Below are 25,626 nucleotides of genomic sequence, written 5' to 3'. Positions count from 1 at the left end.
TCCTAGCCGTGCTGTTCTTGAGCCGTGTGACCTTGACAAGTTACTTAACCATCGGAGCCTCTGTTTCTATTTAAAAGTGTGATTGGTTACCACCACCTCCTTCCGAGGTGTAGCTTTGGGATCCGATAGTGTGATGCAGGTAAAGAGCCTGGCAGGCTGCCTGACGGTTGATCAATAGTAATGGGTTCACTTCTCTGAACTTCCTGACCTACCAGTCACCTCTGGTGCCCCACCTTGCCTAATGCAGGTGGATGGGGTACATTCTGGGACTCAGTGACAGAGTCCTTAATGTAGAGGAAGCAGACTCCCCCACTGAGTAGTTCAATTCCTATCATGAAATTATATGCTTTATTTTGCTCTTAACCAGCCTACCTCCATTAAAGCAACCTCTTGGAGTCTATATCTTGTTAACAACAGCTGTTTTTGTGTTGTGTTTGAGATCCGATATCATTTAACCCAGGCCAGCCTTGAACTCCTGATCTTCCTGCGTCCCCTGCTTGACTTTCAACAGCTGGTCTCTTCTTGTGGCTGTTTGTTTTGTTTGGTTGGATTTCTCTTAAGAGCTTTGAACTCTTTTGTTTGTTTCTAATCTTATTTCGTCTTTCAAGCGGCCACAGGGCTGAGTGGTTGTCCCCATCTTCCAGGTGAAGGACCTGAGACCCGAGCTGATTAAGCACTTTTTCCAGAATAGAACCCAAGTGCATTTCATTCTAGAGCCCCTGCCTTCTACCCTTGCCTCAGAACTTGAACCCACAAACCCGAGTCAAGGATCAGGAGCTATATATAAGCAAGAGGAAAGGCAAGCCTACAGGTCTAGGGTGTGGCGTTCCAGAGCCGGAGCTAACAGCCCTCAGCCTCAAAGCCCTGCTAGTGGCCTCCCTATTTGCAGGGGCAGCAAAATGCCTGGGCCCTGGATCTATCACAGGCTGGTTGGGTGACTTCCCCAAGTTATTTGCTCTCTGTGTGCCTCAGTGGCCTGTTGGGGTTGCAAGGCGTAGCAAATAGTAACATTTCCAAAGTGCTTAGGGTAGTAATGCCTTGCACAGAATAAAAGTAAAATAAGCCAGTGTGGTAGCTTGTATCCCCAGCATTCAGGAAAGTCTTGACTTGGAATAAAACCTAAACTATATAGCTAGACTCTGGAAAGAGATGGGGAGTAGGGCGGCTTGCCTCTGGAGAGATACACTTTTACCTTTCTCTGAGTTCCACTCAGGCCAGGCAAAGCCATTAATACTATTTGTTACAGAATGGAAGAGTGAGGCCCAGATTTCATATTAAAAGTTAATCTCACTGGGTGGTGGTGGCGCAAGCCTTTAATCCCAGCACTTGGGAGGCAGAGGCAGGGGAATCTCTATCAGTTTGGGGCCAGCCTGGTCTACAGAGCGAGTTCCAGGATAGACAGACAGAGAAACTCTGTCTTGAAAAAAAAAAAAAAAAAAAAAAAAGTTAATCTCTTCTCACTGCCTGTATAAGAATCCCAAACCCTAAATTAAGTCTTTCCCAGTAACTCTACAAGGAAAAAACAAGCAAACAAAACAACAAAGTAACTTCTGCCCTGTGATACACAGTTTTTATTAGTGAAATGACAATGTTGACTTGGTCTAACATCCCTATCCTGCTACAAAGCCAGCTTCAGTATCCAACTAGAGAAATGGGCTCACAGCTGGCTGGGCACATCTGCATTGGGAGAACCTTTGACTCCTACTACTGTCTCCAGGTAGTTTTCTGTCCTCTCCTCAGCTTCCCAGCCCTAGGCTGGATTGGAAGGCAGTTGCTCTGGATGACACAGCCCAACAGCCCCACCCCTACAGTTAAGAGCTCGAAGTCACCCTGTCGACAGGCAAAGCCACTAACCCAACTCCACCCCTTCCCTACCCTGTGACCTTGCCTGGCTCCATTCCCTTCCCTGGTCCCAATTTCCTCCCTATGGATGGGTGATCTGGGTGTGCCCTGTTTGCCTTGGGTGCAGGGGAAGATCGGTGTAGTTGGGAGCAGATACTGCTCTGTGACAGTACAAAGATTGGCAACGAACAGATCCGGTAACTTCAGTTATCAAGCATCCCGGGGAACTCTCACGCACCCTAACAGAACCATATCACGTAGAAGCTTCCAGAATGGCCCATCTTCATTCAGAGTAGAGAAGATAGGAATGGGAAGATGGCACTTTTTAAAAGGGTTCGAACAGTTTAGAAACAAGGGATGGGTTGGGCACTGAGGTTCCCGGAGGTCAGAGAGGTCAGGACTGGGCATTAAGCTTGGTGGATAGAGTGTTTGCTTAGCATGAATGAAGCTGTAGGTTCGATTCCCAGCACTTGGGAAGTAGAGGCAGGAGGGTCAGGAATTTAAGGCCATCCTCAGCTTCACAGCAAGACTGAAGCCAGTCTAGAATATATGAGACCTTGTCTCAAAGGAAAAAGGGGAGCCTCCCTCCCCAAAGTACCTATACCCACCTTTAGCCTGTCCTGGTGCTTCAGCATCTGTGCATCTTATATTTACACACCCAGGCTCCCAGGCACACCCACACACACTCCTCCACTCAGAGGCCATGAGTCCCTTTATTTCTGCACAGTGTTGTGTAGTCACTTAGCTCCCTAGAAAGACAGACACATGTATGAGCATGTTAACACATCTGAACACATGTCTCAACTGCCCTTGTATTCTCTGCCTCAAGAACAAATAATTAGCATTGTATTTATGAAGCTTCCATATTATGCAGAGGATTGGGGGTGGGGTTCGAGACAGGGTTTCTCTGTGTATCTTTTGGAGCCTGTCCTGGAAATCACTTTGTAGACCAGGCTGGCCTCAAACTCAGAGATTCACCTGCCTCTGCCTCCCAAATGCTGGGATTAAAGGCGTGAGCCACCATTGCCTGGTATATGCAGAGATCTTAAATCGGAGGTCAGCCTAGGCTACATAGAGACCTTGGTAAGAGAGGGAGACAGAGTGCTGCCCCACCCCCACCCCTGGCATGGTTACATTTTTACTTCTCTGTGAGAGCCTTGCTGGTATCTCTTTGTTACAGAGTGGAAGAGTGAGGCCGAGGTCCACCTTCACCTGTCCTAGGCCTATCAGCAAAACATCTGTGTGCTCTGAGAAGGGTCTCACCCTTGGGTAGAAATTGACTTGGGTTTGAATTCAAGTCTCCATCATTTTATTTGCAGTGAGACCTAGCGGGAAAGTACTTAACTTTTCTGAGCCCTCTACTCACATCTTCAAATGACAGTGATACAACTCACAGGGTGTTTGAGGATTAAATACAGTCATGTATATTACTGTTTTGTTTTGTTTATCTTAAAAAGATTATGTGTGGGGTGCTTTGCCTGCATGCATGTCTGTGTACCATGTGGGTGCAATACCAGCAGAGGCCAGAAGAGGGTGTCATGTCATCGAGTTACAGACAGTTGTTAGGGGCCATATGGGTGCTGGGTACTGAGTCCCTGTTATCTGCAAGAGCAGCCCGTGCTCTCAAACACTGAGCCGTCTCTGGAGCCCCGTATATTGTTGTTCTTGAAACAGCGGACACTAGATAAATAGTCCTTGCTACAATGATTAAACTCGTGTGTTTTTAAAGGCAGCTTGGGCCAGAAAAGGAGCCTGTCTAACACACGCAGGGGAGTTATTCCCTGCTCCATCCTGATGCAGGCTTTGCAAAGATTCTCTTAGACCAAGAGAAGCACACAAACAGTGCTGTGTTCTCATCCTTAGAGAGCTTCTGGCTCCTACCCTGTTTGGTTGGATGTTTGAATGGGAAAGGGGAGACCCCAGGACTGCTAGGTTACCCCAGGCGGGGCTAAGGGACAGACAGTTCCTAGTAAACTGCCAGTCACCTCCTCTAGATTTGTTATTCTCTCTTTGTCTGGTTACCTTTCCTCCCTGGGGACCCACCTCCAGGCAGATCTTCCGTGTTGTCAGCAGAAGGGGCCCTCAGGGGCCCTGAGTAGGACCGGGTGGGGCTGTGCTGCTGTGGTAGTGTGGTGCTGCAGCCACACTTCTCCAGCCTGGGAACCTCCCTGGGGCCCTGCCCATCTTTGTCCCCAAGCATTTCCAGAGCCCAGGGGTCCAATTGGCTTTCCTTTCCTCCTCTCCTGCCCCTCATCCACTCAGAGCACAAAGGGCTGTGGCAGGCACCAGGCAGGCACCAGGCAAGACAGTAGTACAGTGGTTGCTGGGGGCCTTTAGAGGCCTCCGCCCACTCTTTCCCCTCTTTTGCCAATGGAAAAGCTGGCTGGAGGGCACAGCATTCCCAGCCTGCTCTGCTCCGGAGGCAGAAGCACAGCATTCTGGGAGTTGTAGTCCTCATACCCCTCTGTTCCCCCTGTACAGCTAGTGGGAGGGAGGGAAGGGAAGCTGGGGTGGAGAAGGGCAGGTGTGGCTGGCACCAGCAGGTGACACAGACTCTGAAATCTGGTGCTTTTGCCTGCCTTCCAGCCAGTGCTCTGCCCTGAGGACACAGGAGCAGCTCTGAGGCTGACCATCTGTTTTGAAGGTGGCTCTATGGAGGGGGTTAGCAGAATTAAAATCTAAGCACATTTGATCATTCTGTTTCTCTTTTCACTTTTCAATTGAACTTAGGGGTTCTGAGGAGGTCAGAATGAAGCAGTTGGCTCTGGACTCTTACTCTCTGGCACAGAGACAGGCCTCTACCCATCTTTAAAATGTTTATGTATATTGCCTTACATGTGTGACTGTGCGTATGTACCACATACATTCCTGGTGCCTGCAGAGGGCATCTTATCCCCTAGAATTAAAGTTGTGTGTGTGTGTGTGTGTGTGTGTGTGTGTGTGTGTGTGTGTGCGTATGTGTGTGTGTATATGTATGTGTGTGTGTGTGTGTGTGTGTGTGTGTGTGTGTGTGTGTGTACCACATACATTCCTGGTTCCTGCAGAGGTTAGAAGAGGACATCTTATCCCCTAGAATTAAAGTTGTGTGTGTGTGTATGTGTGTGTGTGTGTGTGTGTGTGTGTGTGTGTGTGTGTGTGTGTACCACATACATTCCTGGTTCCTGCAGAGGTCAGAAGAGGGCATCTTATCCCCTAGAACTAAAGTTATGATGTGTGTGTGTGTGTGTGTGTGTGTGTGTGTGTGTGTGTGTGTGTACCACATACATTCCTGGTTCCTGCAGAGGTCAGAAGAGGGCATCTTATCCCCTAGAACTAAAGTTATGATGTGTGTGTGTGTGTGTGTGTGTGTGTGTGTGTGTGTGTGTGTGTGTGTGTACCACATACATTCCTGGTTCCTGCAGAGGTCAGAAGAGGGCATCTTATCCCCTAGAACTAAAGTTATGATGTGTGTGTGTGTGTGTGTGTGTACCACATATATTCCTGGTGCCTGCAGAGGTCAGAATAGGGCATCTTATCCTCTAGAACTAAAGTTATGATGGTCATGTGCCTCCATGTGGATGCTGGAAACCTAACCCAGGTCCTCTGGAAGAGCAGCGAAGCTCTTAACCGTGGAAACACCTACAGTCTCCACCCCTCCTCTTTCTCCTGCCTAGGAGAGATTCTCTGTGAGTTGGGGTAGGTGGAGGTAGACATTGCGCTCACACTTCTGCCTTTGTAATGAAACCAGTCACCCCCCCCCCCCCCCATTAGGATCAGAGTGTGCTGCCGGACCCAGGATAGAGTCATAGCCAGAGGGCCATGAAATAAATCCATGTGATACACACCTCTCTTCCCGAGGCCCTTATTTCTCACGGGCAGAGTTCCCACCCACCGAGGCAGCTGGCCAACCCTCTGTACCCACCGTGCAAGGCCAGGGTGGGTAGGGATGAGCCCAGCTGACTGACTTGCCCTCTGCCCAGGAGGACCATGCGGTAGTAGCAGCCATGCTGCCCTTTTTGCTGGCCACACTGGGCACCGCGGCCCTCAACAGCAGCATCTCCAAGGACTACTGCTACAGTGCCCGGATCCGCAGCACTGTCCTACAGGGCTTGCCCTTTGGGGGCGTCCCCACCGTGCTGGCTCTGGACTTCATGTGCTTCCTTGTGAGTGTCCTCATACTGTCCCTACCCTGGACACCTGGGCCCAGGACACCCCCTGTAGATATCCTCCACCTCTGACCCATGCCCCACCTTCCCATACCTAACCAAGAAAAAGGGGGTTCCTGCTTTCCAACTCTGTCCACTGACCCAAACCAGCATCCTCCCTTTTAAGGTTCTGACCCCTGGCTGTAGACAGCTGTTTACTTGCCCCCCCTCTGCCCTCAGGCCCTGCTGTTCCTCTTCTCTATCCTCCGGAAGGTGGCCTGGGACTATGGGCGGCTGGCCTTGGTAACAGATGCAGACAGGTAAGAAAGCTTGGGATTGCCCTCCACTGTACACCAACATCATGTTCTGTGTTGCTTGGGAGCAGGGAGGAGCCAGCCTTTCCCCATCCCCTCTGTTGAGGGATGGAAAGAGACTAGTCCCTGGGCCAGCGTGGGTTGTGTCTCTGTGTCTCGCCGGTCCCCGGGGACTTTCCTTCGTCCTGTAACCTGTCTGTTCTCTGTCCCCAGGCTTCGCCGGCAGGAGAGGGAGCGAGTGGAGCAGGAATAGTATGTGGGGCACCAGCCCCCTCATCCACACTAAACCAGCTTTCCTTTTCCCTCTCCTTTTCACGCTTCTCTTCTCTCCGCACCAGTGGCTGGTTCTCTTTTTTGCAGCTTTCTCCTCTGCAGGCTCTTGTTTCAGATTAACGCAGGCGGTGTGCTTTGCAGAACAGGGGGCTCCTCAGCTTGTCTCTGCCCTTCCTGGTTTCGGTCTTCCTCTTAGGCTCCCTGCCTAAGAAAATCCCCTCTGTATGGACCCCTGCGTTCTCAGCCTTCACTGGCTGGGGCGAGGGACCGTCCTCTGGGAACTCCCCAGAAAATCCCTAGCACTATCATGCAGAGACAAGATTGGGTGTCACCAACGGTTCCCATCCCCTAACAGCTAGTTCTTCCTATTCCAGGGTTCCCTGCTCCTTCTGGAGGCCTAGGACGGGCCCTGCCCAAGGAGTCCCCATTGTGTGGCCTTAATGTCTCCTTGTGGTCTCTGTGCATAGGACTGAATTGGAGCTGTGGCAGCTGATGGCTCCGGGAAAAGGGAGGGTCGGGCCCTGCCCAAGAGACACCTTCCAGTCTTGCCACCTATTTGGGTTCTTCCGGTCCCGCTTTCCTTCACCTCCCCTTTGCTTTTGGGGTAATACTGGGTCTGTTGCCGATCTCCCACTCCCCCTGCTGGTCACCTCCGGAACTGCAGGGACCTCTAACATTCCTTGCTTCAACCTCCATTCTGGGCAGTAATGAAGACCCCCCTTAAGGCCCACTCACTGTCCATCACCCCTGAGGGAGGCAGGGTAGGGGGAGGTCACTCTTGCTTCAGCCTCTGCGCTTTCTCTACCTTCTTGAGCCCCTCGGGGTGCTGACGTCGGCCGCTCTGAGGCTCACGTCCCTCCTCTCACCTTGCTCTGCTCTGTCTCCCTACCCCAGTGTGGCGTCAGCTTTGCATGGGGACAGTCATGACCGGTATGAGCGTCTCACCTCCGTCTCCAGCTCCGTCGACTTTGACCAGAGGGACAACGTGAGTGTTCTCCCAGTTTCCTTGACTGTGCTGCCCTAAGGTCAGGGACACCAGTGTGGCCTTCTCTCAGTGAGGAAGGTGGCATGCTAGCATTCGGAGGCCAGCAGCAGGCCCAGAGCGCCCGTGACACAGGACGAGGTCCTCTGAATGGCACCCCTAACATTTATCAGCTCCGAACTTTGTCCGCCACAGTAGAATTTGATGCCCACCTAGACTGTTGATGAAAACTCCTTTTTCTCTGAGCATGGTTTTAGAAGCCATGATGAACTTGAGGGTCCGTGTAGTAAAGCTTAGACCCCCTTCATGTTACACTGCAGTTGTAGGGTAGTGGCCCTGGCCCTAGGGACCGACTGTCTTCTGGGTGTTAGTGCTGACTGAACAGTCCCCTCAGACCTGACAGGTCACAGTAGTCCCCAGACCTCCTTCGCATCAGACCAGGTACACAGCTGGTCCCTGCCTGGTCCTCCCGTTGTTTGATGGTGAAGTCCCCAGGCAGAATCTCTGGGTCGGCCCTGGCCAGTCACACTTGGGCTGGGGCTCCTGCAGCAGCCTTAGCAGAGAGGTCAGCTTCCTGAGACTCACGGGGTAAGTGGCAAGCCACTGGGATCACCCCTGCTAGCCAGAGGTGTCCAGACGGTCCCCAGACTTGAATGGAGCTCAGGTGACCAGACCTCCTGCATCTTGGCCGGAAGGCGCATTCTCCCCATCCTGCGCTAAACATGGGCCTTCTCCTGGTAGAAGGTGAGGGGGACCCTTTCTCTACCTGAAGGCGGGCCCTCAGGCCGCACAGCACGCCCCTCTGCTTTGGGGAGCCATGTTTGTTTGTTTTTTATATAGACTTTTACGGTGTGTGTGTGTGTGTGAAGTGGGGGAGGGTGGCTGTACAGCACGTGTGAGATCAAAGGACAGCTTAGGTCCTCCGCCATGTGGGATCTGGTCGGCAGCCTCGGCAGCAAATGCTTTTACCTTTGCTCAGCGAGCCTAATTTTTTTTTTTTAATTTAATCAATTCATTTGTATAAGTTTGTGGGTGTGTTTACCACTGTGGACATTGTATGTATGGAGGTAACAGGGCGACTTTTGGAAATTGGCTTTCTCCCTAGCTCTTTGTGGGTTTTTTTTTCTTGTATACATACTCGTGTGTGTGTGTGTGTGTGTGTGTGTGTGTGTGTGTGTGTGTGTGTGTGGTTTGTGCGTGTGCAGGTGTGTTTGCACATGTGTTCAGGAACATGGGGACGCTAACGTCAACCTTGACCATTGTTCCTCAGGCACTGTCAAGCTTGGTTTATCTTTTGGGGTTTTTTTGGGCATGGGGGGAGGTTACATTTATTTGTCCATCATGCGTGCGCACGTACACACACATGCACATACTAAGTTCTGTCTGGAGATCAGAACACAGCTTGGGGAGGTCAGTCTCGCCTTCCACCATTCGAGGGTCCAGAGATCAAACAAGCCGTCTTCCCGGGCCTGCCTCGCTGTCTTCTGAGACAGGCCTCTGACTGGGACCTAGGGCTCCCTGTTAGGCTAGCTCGTCTCACCAGTACACCCCAGAGATCCGTCTGTCTTTGCCTCCCCAGGGCTGGGAATGTGCACCACCACGCCCTGCTTTTTTTTCTGTCGGATCCGGGAATTGAACTGTGGTCCTTTGGTTTGCAAGGCAGACACTTTACTGACTGAGCCGTCTCCCTCATCCCTACTTAAAGACTCAATTTTTCAGTACTAGAGATAGAAACCAGGGCCTCGCCCATACTAGGCAGACTACCAGACTTCTTCCGTCCTGTGTGTCGATGAGGTTTGTCCCCAGGTGCAGGGGTGGCTGTAGGAACTGTTTCCTGGTGGAGGTTACGGGAGGGAGGTCGGGTTGGGAGGTCGGGAGCTCCAGTGTGTTCCCTCTGTTCCCCTAGGGTTTCTGTTCCTGGCTCACAGCCATCTTCAGGATAAAGTAAGTGAATGGTCTGCGCACTCTAAAGAGAAACAGAGAAAAACCTCAGAACCTGTCATCTCCCTCCAAAATCAAGGCCAGCAGCTTTGAGGGCCTTAGTGCTCCTAGGCATCGCAGTACCCCGAACCCTACTCCAAGAGGCCAGGCAATGGGGGTCCAGCCTGTGCTGACCCCCGAATGCTTATTCTGACCCATCATCTCCTCTGTGGCACTCTGCACGAGGCCAGCCATGCCCTGGTCTACCAGCGCTGGCCACAGCTTGAGAGCAGGGGCCGGAGCCCCCACCTCGGCCTCTCTGCAGCCAGCGGGTAGGGACAGCAAACAGGCTGGAAGCAGCCAGCCAGCCACAGGCAGGAGCCAGCAGCCAGCAAGGCAGAACTCAGGAGATCCAGCCAGAGTCCACAGGCAGGCAGTGAGCGCTGAGAAAGGCAGGAAGCTGGGACAGGTCAGCACCGGGCCCCTCCCCGTGCTCTGGGCCCCTCCTCTAGCGTGGCCTTTGGCCGTGGGAGCTCAGCCCTGGGACCCTTAGGGCCCTAGAAGGAGCTGCCGCTGCCCACTTCCCAGCCTCCACCCCACAACATCCCGACTTCTTGCCTCCCATTCCCGTTTTTCCCTCTTCTTGTCTTGTCTTCTCCGTTCTGACCTCGCTCCCTCTTTCTCTCACGTCTCTTTTGCTAGCCACTTCCGGGCTCTGAGCACCCCTCCTCCTTTCTTCCTCCCCTCCCAGGAAATCGGGAGGAGGAGAAGTTCCATCTCAACCCCATTGCTGCCCCACCAGCAGGGGTGGCTGGGGTGGCTGGGGTGGGGGTGGGGCAGGCAGGTTCCAGCCTTGCCTTGGCTGCTGCTCACCAGCCTCTTCCGTCTGCCTCCTGTGGTCTGCAGGGATGACGAGATCCGGGACAAGTGTGGGGGCGACGCTGTGCACTACTTGTCCTTCCAGAGACACATCATCGGGCTGCTGGTCGTCGTGGGCGTCCTCTCCGTGGGCATCGTACTGCCTGTCAACTTCTCAGGGGACCTGCTCGGTCAGTGAGGGCCAGGGGGCTGGAGTGGAAGGGGCGGAAGGGCATCCGTGCCGACCCTACCGCCATCCCCTTCTCCTTCCCGCCTTCCAGAGAACAATGCCTACAGCTTCGGGAGAACCACCATTGCCAACTTGAAATCAGGGTGAGGCTGGGGACGGGGCCCTGCGGTGGGACGGGGTCTGGGGTGGAAGCAAGAGATGGGAGGCTTCAGAGATGGATGGACACACGGAGGTAGACCCTGCTGACTGATGACCCCAGGTGACCCTCTGCCCGCCCCGCCCCGCCCCCCAGGAATAATCTCCTCTGGCTGCACACCTCCTTTGCTTTCCTGTACCTGCTGCTCACCGTCTACAGCATGCGGAGACACACCTCTAAGATGCGCTACAAGGAGGACGACCTGGTGAGGACGTGCGGCCCTGGGGCTGCAGCTGTGGAGCAGGGCCGCTGGGTGGAGCGGGGCTGCCGGCTTCCCTCCTCCGAGTGGGGTGAGGGCACCTCTCCAGGGATCCTAGGAAGGGACTGCCTGGGCCTCCCCATGCTGAGCCCGGCCCCTGGGAAATGGCCCTGGCTGGTAGTGCTTGCTGTCAGATGGTTGTATTGTCGTCTTGCTTGGTATGGATGGTAGAAATAGTCCTCCACCTTCTACAGCCATTCACCCAGCCTGGACCAAACGTTTGTTCTCCGTCAGCCACTGTGCTAGGTCCTCTGGGATCTAAGCGTCCAGCCATCTGGTGACCCCTGCATCCCCTCACGGAACAAGGCACCTCTTGGCTCTTCCGTCAGGCTTCTATTACAAACACTCCACTGAGACCTGACCAAGTCCTGAGGCCTGTTCCCACCCACCTGCCCCTCTGCTCACCCCACCCCCAACCCTTCCCCGTGTCCTCTGGCTCTCCTGGAGCCCACCTTCCTGCAGGAAGACAGGCCTGCTGTCCTCTTCCCCAGGTCAAACGGACTCTCTTCATCAACGGAATCTCTAAATATGCAGAGTCAGAAAAAATCAAGAAGCATTTTGAGTGAGTAAGCAGCCCACCCCACCTCAGGCATGCAGACCCTTGCCTGCCCGTTAGCCCCAAGGACATCTTTACACCCTTGAGTCATACTCAACGGTTGGCAGCACAGGCTGAGAGGAGCAGATTGGGGGAAGACCTCACATCCCATCCTGAGTGACAACCCCTTCAGAACTGGACAGAGCTGAGGGGTCACTCAGAGTCACCCATGGCCTTGGGTTTGATCCCCAGCCTTTCAAAAAAAAATAAAAAGTAAATGAAAGAAATAAGATGGAATCCTGAAGAGTGCAGCCCCATTTATTTCCTGCACTCCCCCACTCGTGGCTTGGACTGGGTCAAGTAGGTAGTTGGCCCAGGATCCGGAGGTGGCTGCTGCTTCAGAATTATTAGCAGCATTTACTTGGTGCATATGCAGGCATTGTGGGAAAGTTCATGGGCTGTGAGTGGCTTCTGAGGAGGTTGGCCTGTGTTCCCTCAGCTTCTTTGGCTCTTCAGTTCAGGCACCTGGACAGGCACCTTGGTGCTGAACTCATGGTGTAGATGCCAGTCGTGGTGGCCCACACCTTTAATCCCAGCACTTGGGAGGCAGAGGCAGGTGGATCTCTGTGAGTTCGAGGCCAGCCTAGTCTACAGAGTTAGTTCCAGGACAGCCAGGGCTGCACAGAGAAACCCTGTCTCAAACAAACAAACAAACAAACAAAAGAGTTAAGAGCCCAGCTGTAAGGGTCTAGAGGGACAGTCTGCGACAGGATTAGAGGTAATGTCACACTTTTATTCATTTCTTCCCAAAGATAAATGAACCGTCATCCAGCTCAAAGGTCACACCATGGAGACCAGCTGTGGCAGTTAGTCAAGGGTCTGAACTGAGATTGGTCCAAATCAATCTGTGACCCAAATTAGGAGCCAGCAAGTGTCCATGACAAGGGACAAGTCAATCTGTGACCCAGATTAGGAACCACCCAGGGGTCATGACAAGGCACGTTACTGGTTTGGGTCCAAGCTCAGGCTTCAGGCAGATTCAGGGCTTATTCTTTCTTTTCTTTTTTAAATTTTACTTGTGTGTATGGGTATTTTGACTGTATGTCTGTGTACCATGTGGGCACAGTGCCTGTGGAAACCAGAGAGAGAGACAGTTCCCCTGGGGCTAGAGTTACAGATGGTTTTGAGTAGTTGTGTGATTACTGGCAATCAACTCTGGGCCTCTGGAATCGTACCAGTGTTCTTAAGCCCCAGCCATCCCCCCAGCCCCAGGTCTATCCCTGAGATCCGGGTCTGCTGTCATTGTCCTGGGCTGGTCAGTATGTCGTCCGTCAGCAGTACTGTCTGAGCAGGATCAGAGGCCACATTCCAGAGCCTTCTGCAGGGTATAAGGCACAGAGATCCAGAGCTAGACACTGATGCATGTGGCACACATATACTGAACATCTGTGTGCAGGCATGGAAATGTTAGAAGTAAGGCCTGCCCTTCTACAGCTTACAAAATAGGGTAAGAGAAGTATTTGGGGTTCAACCTTTTATCAGCATAGGGCACTCTAGGTTGAGGTCTAGCGTGTGCTCAGGATCAAGTGACATTTTGTCCACTTGGACAATTGTCAGCTTGTATTGACATGTCCTGATGCAGACCACTAGTGAGCCATGGGCCTGCCCCGGGTAAGGGGTCAGTATGTAGCAGTAAACAAACCCAGCCATTTTCCTTTCATTAGTCCTGGGAGTCAGTGGAGAGGAGCTGCTCTAAACACCATCACGTTGCGGAGGTGCTAAGGTGCCATCCGGAGCAGGGAAGGGGGACATGTGAAAGTGACCCTCAGAGGGTGGCATTTGAGCAGAGAGAGACCTGAGCACAGCGAAGGAGTGTACCCTCCTGGTCAACTCCACTATCCTACTATGTGCTGTGGGAGGCAGAAAGCCAGACTAGATTGACATGTCCTGGCTGGGCTGCTTCAGGGTTGGTCTCTAATTTTGTTTAGGAAAGAGCCTGTGGTTAGAGTTCATGCTCACTCACAAAGGAGGGGTGAAGAGAATCTAGTCTTTATTGGACAGCTTTCAGTGGGCTGAACATAATGAAATCTGCCTTTCACCCACCTGTGCATTCAGCCTGCTTTGGTGAGCACTTCCAGTGGGGAGGCTGTTGGACAGGACTTTGTATGTGACGATGATTAGGAGATAGCTATTGTCCACACTGAGCTGAGTGGTCATCAGTGTTCACTGAGGCTCGTGGTCCAGGTCTAAGGACTGTGTGGACTAGAAGACTGTCCCAGAAGAGGTAGAGAACATCCTTTGTGTGGAATCACCGAGCCTGTCTGGTTAGCTTTAGAGGATTTGCCATGAGCCTGGCAAGGGTGAGCGCTTGCTCTCCCAAAGAGGAAGCCTACAGCAGCTTAAAGAGCCGTGAGGGGAAGAGCTGTGGCTACCTGGTGAGCTCATTTTCAAGGACCCGGAGCCAGATGTGAGTTTGTGAAGTTCATCTTGCTGTTGTGGAACTTTATCACACACACGTGTCTCGAATACTTGGTGACCCTTCATTTAATTTTAATAAGACATCAGAAGATGGAAACAGTCAAGATTAAGGACTGGATCAGTTTGCAGTCAAGTGGGAAGGACCCTGCTTGGTGGATCAGCAAGCATTTTGTGAATGCTCTCCGGAGCCACGTGCCAGTGGGTCAGGGCAGCTAGCCCTAGCATTGCATCTCAGGTTGGGGGAAGGGGTCAGCCCTGGGCCTGGGTCATGGCCAGGGTTAGAGATCAGATTCAGGATCAGTTTCTTGTTGGTCTTGGGCCAAGATTGGTTATAGTCAATCCAAAGTCAAGGCCAAGTGTTGGATCAGGACCAGGGCTTCCGGGAACAGGGCTCAGAGAACAGCCTGTGACTAGAAACAGTTTCTCTGAACCTCAAGTTCACAGCCCTGGGCAAGAATCAGACCAAAGCCCTGGTCTCCCCACTTCCACACAATGGTGTCCTCACACATCCTGGGTTAGAGAGTCTGAAGGCATACCTGCACCCAACCCCCACTCACATAACATGAGGAAGTTATTTTCAAAGTTCTGTTCTTTTTGTCTGTGTGGTTTTCAAGACAGGGTTTCTCTGTGTAACCCTGGCTGTCCTGTAACTGCCTTTGTAGACCAGGCTGGCCTCAAACTCACAGAGATCCACCTGCCTCTGCCTCCTGAGTGCTGGGATTAAAGGTGTACACCACCATCGCCAGATGATTTCTTTCTTTTTTTCTTTTTTTTTTTTTCTTCTGAAGTTCTAGAGAGCTGTAGACTGAGCTGGGGGTGAGCTGGGGATGTGTTGATGTGGGGGAGCCCTGGATGAAAGCAAGGGTAGGCAGTGAGGGGCCCTGCAGAGCATGACGGCTGGACTGTGTTTCAGGGAGGCCTACCCCAACTGCACGGTGCTGGAAGCCCGGCCCTGTTACAACGTGGCTCGTCTCATGTTCCTCGATGCCGAGAGGTACTGGGTTGGGGTCGGGGAGGATGGCACCAGGGGCCCTCTGCTCATCATGGAGGGAATCTTGGCCACCTTGTGGGATCCTGGCTCCCTTTTCAGATGTTCCCTTGTGTGCTTTGAATATGACTCAGCCTCGGGAGTCTCTGTTACTTCCAAGGCCTGGGGCTTAGAGTGTGTTGCAAGAGGGAAGGGGTCTGTGGCCCCCATGTCTGAGGACTGACCCTCTTAAGCTACAGTACAAGAATTTATGGCAGATTAGCAAAAGAATTGACCCTCCAGAAATGGACAAGGAGATCCTTGGATGGGAATATTGCTGAGCCATATTGGCTAAACAAACCCAGGAAAGGACAGCCCCTGCCCTTGGGGACCTGAATTTTGTCCACTCCCAACCCCTTTGCATCTGAGAAAATTTTACATCTCCTCAGGTTTGTAGGTATATAAATAGGAATACAAGTCAAACATTTACTGATAGTAAGTCATAAATATCTTTTAGCTGGTGATTGTTGTATGCACCTTTAATCCCAGCACTTGAGAGGCAGAGACAGGCAGATCTCTGAATTTGAGGCCAGCCTGGTCTACAGAGCTACTTCTAGGACATCCAAGGCTATACAGAGAAACCCTGTTTTGAAAAAAAAAAACAAAGAAAGAAAAAGAAAGAGTCAGGCAGTGGTGGCACACACCTTTAATCCCAGCACTTGGGAGGCAGAGACAGGCGGATCTCTGCGAGTTCCAGGCCAGCCTTATCTACAGAGATCCAGGACAGCCAGAGCTACACAGAGAAACCATGTCTTGAAAGACCAAAAAGAAAGAAAGAAACTTAAGACAATTCTTGGGGTCGGAGGGTTGGAGGGCTAGCTCAGTTGGCAAAGAACTTGCCTTACAAGACGCTCAGTCCCCAGAACATGCAAAGGTGTCATATCACAGCACACACTCGTAACCCCAGTGTTGGTGAGGCAAAGACAAGAGACCCTGCCTCCAAGGAGGGGGATGCCAGAGTGACAGTGGTGCCGAGTTACCCTCCGTGTGCATGTGTGTGCGCGCATGCGTGTGTGCGTGCGTGCGTGCGTGCACATGTGCGCGCACACACACTCATTTTAAAAAATTCCTCGGTCCTCATATAATCCTATCACTTATTATTTAATGAAAAGACTGGGCTGGGAAGATGGGTCAGTGGGGAAAGCATTTCTCATGCAAGAGTAGAACCTGTGTCGGGATCCCTACCGCTCACGTGAAAGCCAAGCCCCAGGCACATGGATAACCCTGGTCCTGGGGGGAAGAGAAAGGCGATACCTGAAACTCATCAGCCATCCAGCCTGACCAAATTCATGAGCTCCAATTCAGTGAGAGCCCTTGCCTCAAAAACTAAGGTGCAGGCCCGGTGGCATGGTGGCCTACTTGGGAGGCAGAAGCAGGTGGTTCTGAGTTCAACGCCAGCCTGGTTTACATCATGAGTCCCAGGACAGTCAGGGCTACATAATAGAAAGACCCTGTCTCCAAAAAAAAAAAAAAAACAGGAAAAAAAACCCTAAGTTGTAGAACAATTGAGGAACACCCCCAATGTCAGTGTCTTGTTCCTGTACACACATGCATACACCCGTGCACACACACAGCACAAACAAGAGAAAAGCACATTCCTAAAATGGATGTACTGGTGTGTCTACACAGTACCAAAAATATGAGGAATAGCGCAGGAAAATATTAACTCTTTGTTTTTCATAATTAAACCAGTATTCTACAGGAGCAAAAAGCTATTTATGTACAGTGAAATCACTGCAACTCATTAACACAGTCTGAGCCAGACTGTCGGGGAGCAGTCACTGGCATGGCGGCAAAGGCCACACAAACCTCAGGCTGTGTGTTCAGAACCAAGGCTGCAGTGGAGTCGCATGCTGCAGTACAGGCGAGCTCTGCCAGAAACACCTCAGACTCGGGAGGTGTTTATTTTATTTTGAATTAATCTGTGGTCGCTGAACTTTCAGAGACCTTTGACTGTGGCCTGATTTTTCATAGCCCTCAAGTTCAGTTATGTGCCCCCCACCTCACGCCCACAGTTAAAAAAGCTTTGAGTTTTGCCAGGTGATGGTGACGCACATATTTAATCCCAGCACTCAGGAGGCAGAGACAGGCAGATCTCTGGGAGTTCGAGGCCAGACTGGTCTACAGAGGGAGTTCCAGAACAGCCAGGGCTGCACAGAGAAACCCTCTCTCCAAACAAACAAAACCCTTTTGGTTTCTTGGTGACCCCAAGCTCAGTTCCCCACCCCGCCTCCCAGCCATCCCCAGACCCTATGTGGTGGGTAACTGGCCCCCGGGTCCTACAGGAAGAAGGCTGAACGGGGAAAACTGTACTTCACGAACCTGCAGAGCAAGGAAAATGTACCTACCATGATCAACCCCAAACCGTGTGGCCACCTCTGCTGCTGTGTGGTTCGAGGCTGCGAGCAGGTACCGTGTGGGCTGCCTTTAGGTGCCCAGGGTCCCTGGCAAGGCTGGGAAGGATGGCCATGGGTAGACCCGACCCACCACCCCAGGACAAACAGGTGTGGGGGACAGTAAGACCCAAAGATGAACAGACTCCCAGAGGAAGAGGGCCTGGGCCCTACCCAGATAAGCCTCCACTCCCTCTGGAGTCCATGGAAACCTGACTCTGTCTTTAAATAGTTATTTCTCCGGGGGAGGGTATACCATGGTGCATGTGTGGGTCAGAAAACAGTTTGTGAGAGTCAGTTCTCTACACCATACGGATTCTGTGGCTCAGACTCTGGTCCTCAGGCTTGGCCACAGGCTCCTTTGACTCACTGAGCCGTCTTGCCGGCCCCTGAAGACCTGTCCTCACTGTTGGGTTTACCCTGTTTGTGGTAACTTTTTTTTTTTTAAGATTTATTTATTTACCACGTATATAGTATGCCTGCACACCAGAAGAAGGCACCAGATCTCATTATAGATGGTTGTGAGCCATCATGTGGGTGCTGGGAACTGAACTCAGGACCTCTGGAAGAGCAACCAGTGCAACCATAGATTAGGCAAGCATAGCAAGGTATCGGGGATGTTGTTCAGTGCTGGCCTAGCACACACAGGCCATGGCTTTGATCCCCAGAACCACCCAAATCAGGTGTGGCACATGCCTGTGACCGCAACATCCAGGAGGTATAGGCAGCAGGGTCAGAAGTTCAGGGTCATACTCAGCTGCATAAGAGAGTTCGAGGCCAGCCTGGGAGACCGTGAGACCCTGTTTTTTAAAAATAGTCAGCGCCGGGTGGTGGTGGCGCACGCCTTTAATCCCAGCACTCGGGAGGCAGAGGCAGGTGGATCTCTGTGAGTTCGAGGCCAGCCTGGACTACCACGTGAGTCCCAGGAAAGGCGCAAAGCTACACAGAGAAACCCTGTCTCGAAAAAACCAAAAAAAAAAAAAAAAAAAAAAAAAAAAAAATAGTCAGCTGAGAAGCTAGTCAAATAGTACACACCTGTAATCCCACTGCTTGGGAGGATCTCAAGTTTAAGGCCAATCTTGACTGCGTCGCAGTTTCCAAAAAGAGAGAAAAGGACTGATGGAAGGAGGGGGGACAAACTGTATTCTTAACAAGTTCCTTCATTGCCGCGTTCCTTGGTTTCCCCCTTAAGACTGGGTTCAGAGACGGCTCAGCGGTTAAGAGCACTGGCTGCTCTTCCAGAGGACCCGGGTTCAATTCCCAGCACCCACATGGCAGCTCACAACCGTCTGTAACTCTAGTTCTAGGGGATCTGACACCCTCACACAGACAAAACACCAAAGAACATAAAATTAAAAAAAAAAAAGACTGGGTTCCTTGTGCCCACCTTGCAAGGACAGAGCGACTCCCGACATACCAGAAAGCCTCAGGGAGCACGGCCTCAGGGAGCACGGCCGCGTGATGCTGGCTGACGCCGTGGGTGCCCCCCAGCGCCGACCAGCGCCCCTGACCCTCCCGCCTGTAGGTGGAGGCCATCGAGTACTACACGAAGCTGGAGCAGAGGCTGAAAGAAGATTACAGACGGGAGAAAGAGAAGGTGAACGAGAAGCCGCTCGGCATGGCCTTCGTCACCTTCCACAACGAGACCATCACAGCCATGTGAGTTGTGGTTAGGGTCAGGGTCACATGCCCCCGGCCCCGCCTGCTGCTCCCGGCCCTCGCTCTGCACGCCCCTCCTCCCCCCCACCCCCCCCACCCCCACCCTCCCCCCCCGTCCTCACCCCTGTGGACCCCAGTCTCGGCTGCAGTAACAAGTATCCATCCCCCCCAGCATCCTAAAGGACTTCAACGTGTGTAAATGCCAGGGCTGTGCCTGCCGTGGGGAGCCGCGCGCCTCTTCCTGCAGCGAGGCCCTGCATATCTCCAACTGGACTGTGACCTATGCCCCTGACCCCCAGAACATCTACTGGTGAGCCGTAGCAGGTGGAATGGGGCTTCTTACGGACGGACGGACGGACGGACGGAGGGGCTGTTTCCAGCAGGAAGAGGAGGGGGAGGGGGTAGATGTTGTCAGAGACCAGTCAGTCCCGAGTCCTCAGGGTGACCCTCCCCCACCTTCCCAGGGAGCACCTCTCCATCCGAGGCTTCATCTGGTGGCTGCGCTGCCTCGTCATCAACGTGGTCCTCTTCATCCTGCTCTTCTTCCTCACCACCCCAGCCATCATCATCACCACCATGGACAAGTTCAACGTCACCAAGCCTGTGGAGTACCTCAATGTGAGGCCCATGCCCACCCCGCCCTCCGTCACGTGCCGTGAGCATCAGTACCAGGCAGCATCTCCCTCATCCCTGCTGTGGTTCTGGTTCCGGTTCTCCTAGCCTAGCCCCTCCAGGATGCTCCCACCATACCTGCCCTTGGGTTCCACTACACCTGCCCTTAGGAGGGGCCACCCTTAGGTTTACACCTCCTGGATAAACCCCTCAGGGGGCAGGCACATGACCTTGGGTAAGGCCCCTTTTCTCCTCTCTCTGAAAGCTGGGAGGTTTCACGACATTCAGAGCCCCTTGTCAGCGGGAAGCCGTTCAGATGACAGTAGGGTACACTCGGGGCTGCCCAGCCTCTGCCGCCCCTCCTGCCATGTACAGAGTACGCCTCCTTGAAACTCGGCACTCCAAAGCTCAGTAGATAAGATGCAGGTCCTAGTCCAGACCCAATCCCCGCTGCTCACTAGCTGGCCAAGCCATCGAGTCTCTTGTAGCCTAGGTTGGCTCGTTGGGAAAATGATGTAGTTTCATGGTCATGTGCCCAGGCACCCGGCACACAGTAGGTGTTCAGCAGATGCTCACCATCAACATTCACCCTGGAGTCGGTCCCGGGACCCTAGCCTCCACCCTTACCCCAGCCATCCAAGTGTTCTGAACTTTTAGACCCACCCACCTGTCCCTGCCTGACACCCCCTGTCCCCCCCACAGAACCCCATCATCACTCAGTTCTTCCCTACACTACTGCTGTGGTGTTTCTCAGCCCTGCTCCCCACCATCGTCTACTACTCTGCCTTCTTCGAAGCGCACTGGACACGGTGAGCTGGCTGCCCACACTCCACCAGCCCCGGGCCCTGCACCTGTACCTCGGGAAGCCCCCACCACCCCAGGGAGCCTCCTGGGACATGGTCCCAGGATGAGCTGGCCTGCCCTGACCTCGGCCTGTGCTCTGCCGCCTGCCTGCTCTCCTAGTTCCGGGGAGAACAGGACCACGATGCACAAGTGCTACACCTTCCTTATCTTCATGGTGCTGCTCCTGCCCTCGCTGGGGCTGAGCAGGTGAGTGCGGAGGAGCGAGGGGAGCCGGGTGGGAGTGCAGAATAGGGAGAGAGCTCCGGGGAGAAGCTTACCTGTCCCTGGGCTCCCCCAGAGGCTCCTGGGGACCCTCTGCCCCGGTGTTCTGTGCTCTTCCAGCTCCCGTCCTTCTCTCCTCCCTGCAGCCTAGACCTCTTCTTCCGCTGGCTCTTTGACAAGAAATTCCTGGCCGAGGCAGCCATTCGGTTTGAGTGAGTGACCAGAGCACTTGGGGGAGAGAGACAAATGACGGGTGGATGTGGCGGAGACACCGCTAGCCTTTATAGGAGGGTATCACCAAGCTTCCAGCCATAAGGGGTGGGGTTCACATCACGATCTACTAAAAGAAGGCACCCATAGGGTGTTGGGTATGTACTTGGATGGAGTGGGTACTTGATGACTCATGCTCAGGAATGCACCTGCGTGGCTGAGTGCATGCTCGAGGTAGATTTTAAGTCTTCAGAGCTCACATTTGGGGTGTTGTGTGGACACACCGGTTCTTACTCTAGGACTACCGTGGGAGTCTTGGGTTTCACCCAGGAGGTCAGGGAGGTACCTGTAGTAGGAACTTGGTCATAATCTGGGGGTGACTTGGGGACTCCTAGAATATCCCTGAGGGTCACAAGAATACTGAGGTCTCTTAGATTCACAACTCAAGAGTGGCCGGCTCTGGGGCACAAAGCTGAAGGAGCTTATGTAGAACAAGTTTTGTCTCTAAAGTGTGTCACACTCACTCAGAGTGAGACTGTTTTGTCTCCGGATGCATACGGTGGCTCTCGTAGGCTCAAACTCTAGGGACTTGCTGGAATCTTCTGTGACCATCTTGGACTTAGGGACTGTCTGGTTCTTGTCATCCCCCGCACACCATAGACATCTGAGGGAGGGTTTCTGAAGCTGATGAGTGAGTCTGAGGCTCTCTCTATTGTGGGAATGCCAGTGTTGGAAAACTTTCTGGGTTTTCTGGAGCTCAAATCCTTGGAGATGTCTGAGGGTGCCATTGAGATTTTCTGTGGAGGTCTCAGCAGTTATATACTACACATTCTGGTGGCCTTATGTGGTCTTGGATGTTTATGGGGTGGGTACACCATCTATGTAGGTCTCTGGGCTGGTTTTCAGGGTGTGCATCTGGGCTTGCTTTTGTGTTTTGGGGTTCACACTGCAGAAAAACTGGAGCACAGGTATTACGGGTCTAGGATGGGGGGTGTGCACAGAGAGGAAGCAGCTGAGGGTGAGGGCGTGGTTGCTGCCATGCTGGCAGTGGGCAGGCAGCCACCAGGTCACCCCAAGGGTGCAGCGCTGGAGCACCTGCTGCCTGCAGGTGTGTGTTCCTGCCGGACAACGGCGCTTTCTTCGTGAACTACGTCATTGCCTCAGCCTTTATCGGTAACGCCATGGACCTGCTGCGTATCCCGGGCCTGCTCATGTACATGATCCGGCTCTGCCTGGCGCGCTCCGCCGCCGAAAGACGCAACGTGAAGCGGGTATGGCCGCCCAGGGCAGCGGCGACACGCACAGCGCCCTCTGGTGGCCCAACCAGAAACAGCAGCAGTCAGGCTCGGGTGGTGGGCGCAAGGATGCTGGGACTTAAGGACTTTAGTTCCCTCGGAAGCCTCAGTTTCCCCACACATATAGCTATGGGTGGACATCGATGATGCCAGGAGGTCCCTGAGTTCTGAGAGCGTAGTGTTATGTGCTTGGAGTTGGGAGAGGTCTAGCTCCCTTGGTCTAGGGTCCCTCTGCCCTCATTCCACAAGAGGGCGCTGGATAGCTTGTCCCCTAGTCCTCAACTTTTGCCCTACCTGCCCACGCCCCGTCACTGCCCCTGCCTGGCCTCCCCCTCAGCCACAGCCCCTGCCTCCCATCTGCTTTGCTGTCCCCCGCACCACCCCACATTAGGTCCCTCACTCCCCATGGCTTTATTCCCAGCCCCAGAGTTCCTGGCCGCCGCCTACCTGCCTTGCCCCCCCCCCTGCAGCCTGTCCCCTCCACCCTGAGCCACCCTCCTGCCCATGTCCCCCCCAGCATCAGGCCTACGAGTTCCAGTTTGGCGCAGCCTACGCTTGGATGATGTGCGTCTTCACGGTGGTCATGACCTACAGTATCACCTGCCCCATCATCGTGCCCTTCGGTAGGCACCGCCGCGCCGGGACCTGGGCCCTGCTCGGGGGAACCCAGGGCCTCACCCGCTCCACTCTAGTAAGGCAGGCCACCCCGACTGGACAGGGCCCCGGCTGGGAGACCGGCCTCTCCGGCCTCCCGCCTGGTTCCTGGCTCAGTCTGGGGCCAGGCCTTGGGGAAGAGGGGGAGAACAGTTCTACTGAGGCTTGGCCCACCTGGCATGCCCAGTCCCTGGATCAACATCCACCTCAGCAATAGTTACTGGCACCAAGGCCTTCTTTTGGTTATACGCGGACATACTTCCCTCCGAGTTATTATACACACATACACACATTCCTGTTACCAACATCTACACTGATACACAGACCTCAAAATTCAAGAAAATCCCTTGGATTCCAGAGTGGGCTAGGTCCTTGTACCTTGTAGACATGTCCTAATGCAGGCAAACCATGTAACTTGGGCAGGTCCCTCTTCCTCTTTGAAGGTGTTTAGCTAGGTTTCTCATTGACCGTGATCCCACCAATAGCCTCTACCTTCCCCCATAGCATCCTAACTCCCTACCCACCCTCTGTCCCTGTTGAAGGCTCCAGATTCTCAAATTAACCTCCTAGCCTTGTCTAAAGCTCCCTCAGCTTCAGGAAGTAGAACCTGCCCTTGGTCTATAGTCAACTGTTGAGGGACGGGGAGAAAGAAGTGAGGTGGATTTCAAAGGCTTCTTGGTCATCTAGACAATGTCTCTCTGATGGCTGTCGTGGGGGATGGGGAGGTTGCCCAGGATGGAGGGACTGGAGTGTGGGAAGCTGCAGCTTCAATCTGTGGCAGGTCAGGGAGCACTGCCTTGTCCTGGAGCTGAGGGAAGGGGCGAGTCAGGAGCAGAGACCAGCCCTTCAGCCAACCCAGGAGGCCAGGACAGCCTGTGGCCGACACACAAGGTCCACGGGCTCTGGTTCCGAGGTCAGGGCCATTGGCTTTCCTCAGGACTCATGTACATGCTGCTGAAGCACCTGGTAGACAGGTACAATCTCTACTACGCCTACCTGCCGGCCAAGCTGGACAAGAAGATCCACTCAGGGGCTGTGAACCAGGTGGTGGCGGCGCCCATCCTCTGCCTCTTCTGGCTGCTCTTCTTCTCCACCATGCGCGCGGGTGAGGGCCACCACCCCATGGGGGGGGGGGTGGTGACAAGGACAGAAGGGACTTTCGAAGACAGAACTGGCCACATAAGGCCCACGTGGTAGATAGTGGCGGGTCTCGGTGAGGTCACATGGCTGGGAGTGAAGGAGTCGGAGGCTGTGGTACCGAGCCCCTTGGAAGAGGGCCCGAGTGACAGGCCGGGTGGCAGCTCCTTCCTTTGTCCCCCGACGCCAGGATTCCTAGCCCCCACGTCTATGTTCACCTTCGTTGTTCTGGTCATCACCATCGTCATCTGTCTCTGCCACGTCTGCTTCGGACACTTCAAATACCTCAGTGCCCACAACTACAAGGTGTGGGGCGGGAACGGAGGCGGTGGAGTGTGGCCGGGGGCAGAGGTTTTCTGTGGGAGTGGCATACAGGGTCAAAAGGGGCTGAGAGGGTGTAGGGGCGAGACTGGGGCGGAAGACAAGGATGTTTCCTCTCCTTCCCTGGACCCCTTCAGATTGAACACACAGAGACAGATGCCGTGAGCTCCAGAAGTAACGGACGGCCCCCCACTGCTGCCGCTGTGCCCAAATCTGCGGTGAGTGCCCTACTCCACAGCCGTGGGTGCTTTGTGGGGGCGGGGGCCTTTGCAGAGACTCAGTCCCAAATCTGCGTGGGCCATTAGTCCTCCACCAAAGTCAGCCTAAACCAGACCTCATGGCAGTGGACGCCAGCATGGGAGAGACCTGGCTTCACCCTCTCCACTCCATCCCCTAGGGCACTGTCCACTATGCTTCCCGCAGGCCCTGAGGTATCTGCCCCCACCTACCCACCCATCAGGGGCAGCTGTCCACCTTACCCCTCTTCCTTTTCCCTTCAGAAATACATCGCTCAGGTGCTGCAGGACTCAGAGGGGGATGGGGACGGGGATGGGGCTCCTGGGAGCTCAGGCGACGAGCCTCCGTCATCCTCCTCCCAAGATGAGGAGTTGCTGATGCCGCCCGATGGCCTCACGGACACAGACTTCCAGTCATGCGAGGACAGCCTCATAGAGAATGAGATTCACCAGTAAGGGGAGGGAGGGGCCCTGGAGGCCACGCCCTGCCCCTCCACCCACCCCCCACGGACACTAAAAAAACAAAACGCTAATAATTTATTAGAACTAAACCCCCTCCTCCTCCCCTGTCTCCTGCTTTCATTAAGGTATTTAAACCTGGGGATTTCACTGCTCTCCCCCACCATGGAGGGAGGGAGGGAGCCCCCCAACCTCGGTGAGGACAGCCCCGAGCAGGCCCCGGGGCAAAGAGGGGTGTGGAGGGAGTCCCCCCCAGATCAGCCTCACCACCCAGTAGTGTGCCCAGGAAAGGGTTAATGAGAGCCAAGGTGGGTACCTGGTGCCATGGCTGGAGGCCTGAGGAGAATGAGCACATCTGTAGCTGCCCCCAGTTCTTTCCTCTCTTCACTGCCCCTGGATCTGGGCCTCCAGGGACATGAACTGCCGCCCTCTGGGATGCAGGAGAAGGGAGGTGCAGAGTGGGAGCAAGAGTCAGGCCTGAGCCAGGGGGTGACCTGGAGGGGCATGGCTGACACTGGAAAAGGGGGTTTTGCACTGGGTTTGTTTTTTGTTTTTGTTTTCCTTTAAAATAAAAACAAAAGCTCCAA

The 25,626-nt window shown here is 53.7% G+C and overlaps 1 protein-coding gene across 2 annotated transcripts in view; it reads left to right on the top strand.

Annotated features, from left to right (window-relative positions):
* Tmem63b (transmembrane protein 63B) overlaps window positions 1-25,626 on the top strand; it is a 27,114-nt gene extending 1,488 nt beyond the window's left edge. Inside the window, exons 2-24 of one of the 2 annotated variants that reach the window (XM_052745432.1) lie at window positions 5,802-5,984; window positions 6,207-6,286; window positions 6,494-6,532; window positions 7,448-7,538; window positions 9,442-9,479; window positions 10,362-10,504; window positions 10,595-10,646; window positions 10,796-10,904; window positions 11,450-11,520; window positions 14,885-14,965; window positions 17,284-17,407; window positions 18,917-19,050; window positions 19,223-19,360; window positions 19,515-19,668; window positions 20,365-20,471; window positions 20,626-20,712; window positions 20,874-20,939; window positions 22,046-22,208; window positions 22,750-22,855; window positions 23,824-23,991; window positions 24,214-24,329; window positions 24,482-24,562; window positions 24,845-25,626. In XM_052745432.1, the coding sequence (XP_052601392.1) occupies window positions 5,826-5,984; window positions 6,207-6,286; window positions 6,494-6,532; window positions 7,448-7,538; window positions 9,442-9,479; window positions 10,362-10,504; window positions 10,595-10,646; window positions 10,796-10,904; window positions 11,450-11,520; window positions 14,885-14,965; window positions 17,284-17,407; window positions 18,917-19,050; window positions 19,223-19,360; window positions 19,515-19,668; window positions 20,365-20,471; window positions 20,626-20,712; window positions 20,874-20,939; window positions 22,046-22,208; window positions 22,750-22,855; window positions 23,824-23,991; window positions 24,214-24,329; window positions 24,482-24,562; window positions 24,845-25,036 (2,499 nt within the window). In that variant the 5' untranslated portion in view covers window positions 5,802-5,825 and the 3' untranslated portion in view covers window positions 25,037-25,626. The remainder of the gene's footprint in view (window positions 1-5,801; window positions 5,985-6,206; window positions 6,287-6,493; window positions 6,533-7,447; window positions 7,539-9,441; window positions 9,480-10,361; window positions 10,505-10,594; window positions 10,647-10,795; window positions 10,905-11,449; window positions 11,521-14,884; window positions 14,966-17,283; window positions 17,408-18,916; window positions 19,051-19,222; window positions 19,361-19,514; window positions 19,669-20,364; window positions 20,472-20,625; window positions 20,713-20,873; window positions 20,940-22,045; window positions 22,209-22,749; window positions 22,856-23,823; window positions 23,992-24,213; window positions 24,330-24,481; window positions 24,563-24,844) is intronic. The other variant, XM_052745433.1, reaches the window with a different exon arrangement.

This window comes from Peromyscus californicus, unplaced genomic scaffold (assembly GCF_007827085.1).
Source record: "Peromyscus californicus insignis strain IS unplaced genomic scaffold, ASM782708v3 Scaffold_19__1_contigs__length_69161282, whole genome shotgun sequence".
Classification (NCBI taxonomy): domain Eukaryota; kingdom Metazoa; phylum Chordata; class Mammalia; order Rodentia; family Cricetidae; genus Peromyscus; species Peromyscus californicus.
Note: the sequence above shows the minus strand (reverse complement) of the source record. Positions and strands in the feature narration are given on the sequence as shown.